This window comes from Salvelinus sp. IW2-2015, unplaced genomic scaffold (genome assembly GCF_002910315.2).
Source record: "Salvelinus sp. IW2-2015 unplaced genomic scaffold, ASM291031v2 Un_scaffold1551, whole genome shotgun sequence".
Taxonomy (NCBI): domain Eukaryota; kingdom Metazoa; phylum Chordata; class Actinopteri; order Salmoniformes; family Salmonidae; genus Salvelinus; species Salvelinus sp. IW2-2015.
Window position 1 is genome coordinate 160,756 of NW_019942982.1, and position 6,975 is coordinate 167,730.

Below are 6,975 nucleotides of genomic sequence, written 5' to 3' on the forward strand. Positions count from 1 at the left end.
TTGTTTGGGTTCACACAGCACATGCTAATCACACGACATTCATTCTACATCACTACTATCCTGTCTTCATTCTTTATAGTCACTACCTTTGATCAGAGCTCTGGTTAAAAAGTAGCTCTAACTACACAAAGGGAATAGGGTGCCATTTGACACAACACACTACAGCTGTACATATTATTCAACAGAACTTTCATTTATTAATGGTTGCCTTATTCACACCAGTCAGAGGACCAGTTCTGTATTTTCAAGTTGAAATCTGACTGATAGGAGAAAATGTCTTCTGAAAAACAGAGAAGCAGAATAGTTTTGTTAAGATGGCTTGAAGTAAACCATGAGTCAGTGTCTGTGTCCCAAATGGAACCCTATTCCCTATATAGTGCACATACCTTTGGCCAGAAGAAGTGCACTTTATAGTGAATAGTGACCCACGTAAGACACAAGCCAGTGTTGTAGAACGACGCTTCACTGAGGAGAGAGAGTCTGTACTTTAGAGGAGAGGGATCATTTACATGGACACATAGTACATCCAGTGAATGGACAGTCAGGATTGGATGTTGGCTTTTGCAGAAAGTCCCACACAAAGAAGCCATGGAGAGAGGAGCAGGAGGGGGAAGCATCTTCCTGTTGGCTGAGAGAGGAGCAGGAGGGGGAAGCATCTTCCATGTTGGCTGAGAGAGGAGCAGGAGGGGGAAGCATCTTCCATGTTTGCTGAGAGAGGAGCAGGAGGGGGAAGCATCTTCCATGTTGGCTGAAGAGAGGAGCAGGAGGGGGAAGCATCTTCCATGTTGCTGAGAGAGGAGCAGGAGGGGAGCATCTTCCATGTTGGCTGAGAGAGGAGCAGGAGGGGGAAGCATCTTCCATGTTGGCTGCTAAGAGTCTCAACTTGGGTTTATTAGTTTGTGTAATAAGTCCTTGTCTTACAGGGTTTGGTTGGCGGGAGATGGATTCTGAGGCGTGAATGACTTCGGGCTAGAGGGGGGTGAGTTGGACCGGTCTCTCCTGGGTTGGGTTGAGAGCTCTGCATAGTCATGGTGGTGATGGTGTTCAGAGAGGAGGCCTGGGTTGGAGTCATTACAGCACAACGTTACGAAGCATTTGACAACGGAAAACAAGTTTGTTATTGGACAAGTTCACGTAGTCCCTCTCCGTTTCATCCCGTTAGCGTTTCGTTCCTAGTGAACATCACCTCCCGTCTCTACCAGCGTAGGGTGAAGTTGCACCTAGACGCTGATCTTGGGTCAGTTTAGCACCTCCTCCACTAATGGTTAAGCTTATGATTGGGTGGGAAGGGAAACTGATCCTAGATCTGTACCCAGGGGAAAGGTCTCCCCTCTGGTGTCTACCTAAAGATGCCCTCGTACTCCAGCAGGATGAGATCTACTATCTGGTTCTGATAGACCATGTGGACCGCCATGTTCAACGTCTCTGTCTCGGGTCTGAGGAGGGTGGGGCCGAACACTATGGCCACGCTCTGGGTCGTCATACGGTTCTCCTCGCCGTGGTCAATCACCCTGCGGACAGAGAGAGGGGCAGTAAAGCTAACAGCTATATCATTATAGATGTAGCATCATATAGCTAAAACTCAATCACCCTGCGGAGAGAGAACAAGTTTGTATTTATTCATTTAACCAGGCAGGTCAATTAAGAACAACTTCATATTTACATTGAGAGCAAGAGGCTATAGCATTGAACTTTACATAATTATATTGGGAAAACKTGGGAACTTGGGGAAAGTTAACAGGATTTTGCAACCCAGTGGATCAATATGAACGAGGCTAACACAACAAGATGATATAGTCATTTAGTTAACTGTGCAGGTTGACTAACCTCCTGAGGTGTTTGAAGAGGACCTGCATAGTGTCCTGGTTGGGTTTTGGCAACTGTTTGACCCGCTCCTTGATGGCCTGGACACGCTGCTTGTAGTCTGGGATCTCTGTTGAGCAGACAGYAATACTGKATACTGTAGCAAAACGTTTTGCAACCGATAACGAAAATAAGCTTCTCTCATTGGACAACTTCAGCTTGTCRCTTCCTGTTTAGCAGGAAGAACAACAACAGGCTTCACATTCAAACAACACACTGGGCCATTCCCATTTCCTAATCTTTAATGTGATGTAGCGCCCCCCAATGGACAAATATAACATTTACTACATTCAGTAGTACAGTAGTAGAAATATAGATGGACACTAATACWACATGATGTAAAGAATTCAACTATTAGAATGGAGTAGCCAGGATGTGTATTTGTTGTTGTTATTGTACTCATAATAAAACCAATGGGATTATTATGTACTCACTGATGGAGTTGACAAAGTCATGGAATAATCCATATGTGAAGAGGGGTTCAGGCAGCTCTCTGAAGAACATCTTCAACGCTCCTGTAATCACATGGATATCCTCCCACTTCCCTTCGTCCAGGTTCACCTTCTCATCTACACACACACACACACACACACACACACACACACAGGGTTATTCAGTGTACTACAGGTCCGTGGTGCATACACAGGCTGTCATTATACAGAGAGAGGGGACAGTAGCAGTGGTACCTACCATTGATCAAATCAAAGTTTATTTGTCACGTGAGCTGATTACATCACCTTACAGTGAAATGCTTACTTACAAGCCCTAACCAACAGTGCAATTTTTAAGTAATAAATACGAATAAGGAAAACAATAGATAAACAAAAAATAAAATAATAAAAAAACTAAAAAAGACTATAACGGGGGTGGGGCACAATGTAAATAGTCCAGGTAGCCATTTCATTACCTGTTCAGGAGTCATATGGCTCATGGCCACAGACCTGAGTGCTATGGGTCTGTAGTCATTTAGGCAGGTTATCTTGGTGTTCTTGGGCACAGGGACTATGGTGGTCTGCTTGAAACATGTTGGTATTACAGACTCAATCAGGGACATGTTGAAAATGTCAGTGAAGACACCTCGAGGAGATAGTTGCCTGTCAGAGCATGATGAGAGAGATTTAGTGAGTTTGCTGGTTTTGGGCGTCGCAGTGTGAGGTGACAAGGAATCTGGTGCATAAGGAAAGAGTTGCCCTGGTTCAAGAGAGACTTTAATTGGCGAGAGCTCCAGTGCGTTTGAGGCCGCCAATAAGGTTTAACGGCTCAGATACTGTGTAGTGTTCTACCGCTTGCTGCTTTGATTGGAGCACGAGCAGAGATCAAATCAGAGAAAGTACTGGAGGCACAGCGCAGATGATGCTGGCCCAAGCCGCCGGTCCTTTAGATTAGACGTCTACCTTACTATGGAAGTCTAGGTACTGGACATACGCTGTTTGCTATAGAGGTGATTGTGCTTAAGCGAGGTGTGGATAAAAATCGCAAGACTTCGTTTTGAGGCAGAGCAAGGGGAATAACCTGAAGATGTAGCAAATGTTTTGGCAAAACCGATTAAGAAAAAATAAGCTCTCGTCAATTGGACAACTTCAGCTTGTTCTCTTCGCTGTTTAGCGGAAGGCATGGATCATAGATTCAACTCTGATCGGACTATACTATACGAGATCCACTACAGCATATAGTAAACAACTGCTCAGTCTCTGGGTGGGCTCCTGAGAGGCAGTTTACAACACTCGCACTATTATTCACCTACATGTAACATACCTCAAATCACATTAGATAGATGGAGATTGTAGAGGCGCAACTGCTTATCATCCCAGAACGTATGCTCTCACAACATCATCAGTATTACATAGTAGGTAGAAACATTTTTCACATGCTGTCTACCAAGTGTTGATGGTTACAATTATTGTATTTCTAACGCACTAGCGCACACACCTCTAAGTAATTGGGAGATCACTTCATAGGCTCCAATTCTCGCTATTAAGGAGATGATTCATGAAGTATTTTTCAATCTCTATCTCACTATCCGAAGACATCGAGTCTTAAGCTTACGACATCTCCAAGAAGTAGCTGTAAGGTATGGAATCGGTTGTCATAGGTATGGTTCACTTGGGTGATTACACAGATTTCAATATGAAGAATACCAAAACTGATAAGGAGCTAGGATAATGTAGTAGACGCTGATAACATTCTGGGAGAGAAAGAGAGAGAGAGGAGAGAGACGAGGTGTATATATAATATGCACATACGTTGTTAATGTCCGTGTATAGTTTGTTTTTTGAGAACTTACATGATAGTTGTATCAATTGGGAATTTACATGTCTATCATATGTTGTATATGAATAGTGGTGTATTTCTGACTTGTTGTCAATGTTCCTCCTTACCGTCCGTCACATGTGACCACTTTGGCAATGTTCAACACATTGTTCTCCTATGCGAATTAAAATGCGACTATGTGAGTTGAATAATTGATATCTGAGAATTTGAATTGGCAGAGAGGACACGAGAAGAGTAGAGGCAGAGGAGACTGTATGTGCGTCCATGGGTGCAGAGAGACAGAGAGGAGAGAGAGAGAGAGGGATTCCAACGATGTGGTTCAATCTAACACGACAGGGCACCAGAACAAGAGAGACACAGGGAGAGAGAAGGGAACAGGGAAGAGGAGAGAGACGGGACAGATAGAGAGAGCACACGAGCACAAACTAGCAGAGGACGAGACATCACGACGAGACGAGCAAGAGCCAGGCAAGCAGAGAGACAGAGCGACAGGGTTAGTAAATGAGAGAGTGTAGCGGAGTAGCAACCACAGTGGTCCGTGCAGATGAAGAGACGAGAGAGGGAGCGGGATGCTCAATTATGAAGCAGGAAGAGAGGAAGGAGAGGGGACGAGATAGCAGACTCAGGATGAGACCCAATAGGCCATTAGAGCACGAAGATGATAGAGAGGCGTGAGAGTATGAATGTTGATGAGGATGAAGGGACAGCTGAAGTAACGATGGACGCAGAGAGGTATCGGAACAAGTAGAGAAGAGAAGTGGGCATGGATACAGAGCATGAGAAGAAACGGGCCCATGGAGACAGAGAGCGACAGACACGTGACCCAACATAGATGACTTGTAGGATTTATAGCCAACGTATTAGCGTAATATTAACAGTTTTAAGTCAATTTATGCAAGAACGCTTCTTATCCCGAGTAGAGACTTATCACGAACAGACTGAGAGTGCAATTCAACCTTAGATATCCAGTGGGAAGCATAACCACTTTAACCAAGGAGTAGATCAATAATACGAACTCTTATTTAAGGGAGGGGAGGGTAGGCGGTTTAGGAAGGAAAGACTTTTAATCACATAGTCACTACTAGGCTATACACATTGCGGCTGTGGGGGGGGGGGGGAGGATCATCAGTGTGGTATTAAAGGTGTTCTCGCGCGGAAGGTTGGATAGATTGTTGACTCCGCTCGAGGAGCTAGCTTGCGCGTCGTGATGTGGAGTTTCTAAGATCTCTATACCCACTTGTGGGTTGCACGCAGAGCAGGCGAACAGGTTTTGACTGGGCTGAGCGCTCCGAGTGAAACTGTGGCTCATGGCACAGACCTGGTAAGGGCTGTCCTCTAAGAGGTAAGAGGGAGGCCGTTACGTCGTAGTCAGCCAGTATTTGGTGAGCAAGGTTGAAACTGCAGTGACCGTTTGGTTCTTTTGGGGGGCACCTGATGGGAGACTATAGGGTGGAAGGTTACGGAGGGGTGCCCCTGTTTCGCCAGAAACCATTGTTACAGCTCTCGTAGGGCAAGGACTACTCATGGTCACTTGTAGCGGATGCGAGCTTGTCAAGCATGAAAATCGCACGCAGTGGAGAGAGCGGAGGAGCGGGAGTGTGTGTTCGAGTGAGAAGAAAACTCTTGTCAGTGAGATTAGGACACCACCCAGACGGTCGCCTGCGCGCAGTTTTCCGTGGACTGAGTTGTGAGGGGCTTATAAACCATGTGTACGCACCGGCGAGGGAGGCCCACGAGCGCATCAAGCCGAGTTTGCAGTAATCACCGCTCGGAGAGCTGGAGTGAGGATGACAAGTGCCTGGAGTTAGGACTGCGCGGCTTCGCTGTGTGAGCGCGTCACAAGGGGTCGTACTGCGGGCGCAATGTTGTAGAGCAAACCCGCAGGAGGACCTCACAAAGGAGAGAATGAAATGGAATTAAAGAAACAAACCCAGGGGCGTGTTACACCCCCAAAAAGGTCTTACTCACCGCAACCGGCCTTGATTGAGTTGAGAACGACATGGGTGTTTCGGGTCCTAGACGACTGCAGACAGTCGCAAGGAAGTCATTCTCATAAGCGCTGAGCTGCGGTGTAGCAGGGGAGCCAGCAACTCGGAGTTTGTCAAGACCTGTCTCGAGAATGGCGAGGATCTCAGCCTGTGAGACATGTGTGCAGGCTCTTCTATACTCTCCTCGAAGGCGCAGAGGGAACGAGCAGAGCTTCGTGGATTTTAGGCTCGAGGTGTTCATGGGGACGCTGGTGAGTGTCCACACTGGGCACCACTAGAAATATTCGTGCCTAGGCGACTGGCATGAGCTATCGCCGTGATTCCGCCATCTTGTGTTTAACAGAGGGGGGGTACAATGTAGAGACATGAAGTTATATTGTGTGTCTGTGCTGCATCATATCCCTTGTAGCAATAGCATTAAGAGCGTGGAGCGTTGGAAGCCGGTGTAGTACGATTCAATCTTAGTCCTGTATTGGCGTTTTGCCTGTTTGATGTTTTGTCAGAGGGCAGAGCAGGATTTCTTATAAGCTTCTGGTTAGGAGTCCCGCACCTTGAAAGTGGCAGCTCTGCCCTTTAGCGTCAGTGCGAATGTCACCTGTATCATGGCTTCTGGTTGGAGTATGTACGTACAGTCACTGTGGGGACGACGTCCTCGATGCACTTATTGATAAAGCCAGTGACTGATGTGGTGTACACCTCAATGCCATCGGAAGAATACCGGAACATATTCCAGTCTGTGCTAGCAAAGCAAGTCCTGTAGTTTAGCATCTGCTTCAATCTGACCACTTTTTTTATAGACCGAGTCACTGGTGCTTCCTGCTTTAATTTTTGCTTGTAAGCAGGAATCAGGAGT

The 6,975-nt window shown here is 46.3% G+C and overlaps 1 protein-coding gene across 1 annotated transcript in view; it reads right to left on the reverse strand.

Annotated features, from left to right (window-relative positions):
• Nucleotides 1–622: 622 nt before the first annotated feature.
• The window catches only part of LOC112071229 (rho GTPase-activating protein 12-like), a 47,448-nt gene continuing 41,095 nt past the window's right edge, over nt 623–6,975 (reverse strand). The window contains 3 exon segments of the mRNA XM_070439311.1: nt 623–1,511; nt 1,828–1,933; nt 2,298–2,432. Coding sequence (XP_070295412.1) covers nt 1,340–1,511; nt 1,828–1,933; nt 2,298–2,432 — 413 coding nt within the window. The 3' untranslated portion in view covers nt 623–1,339.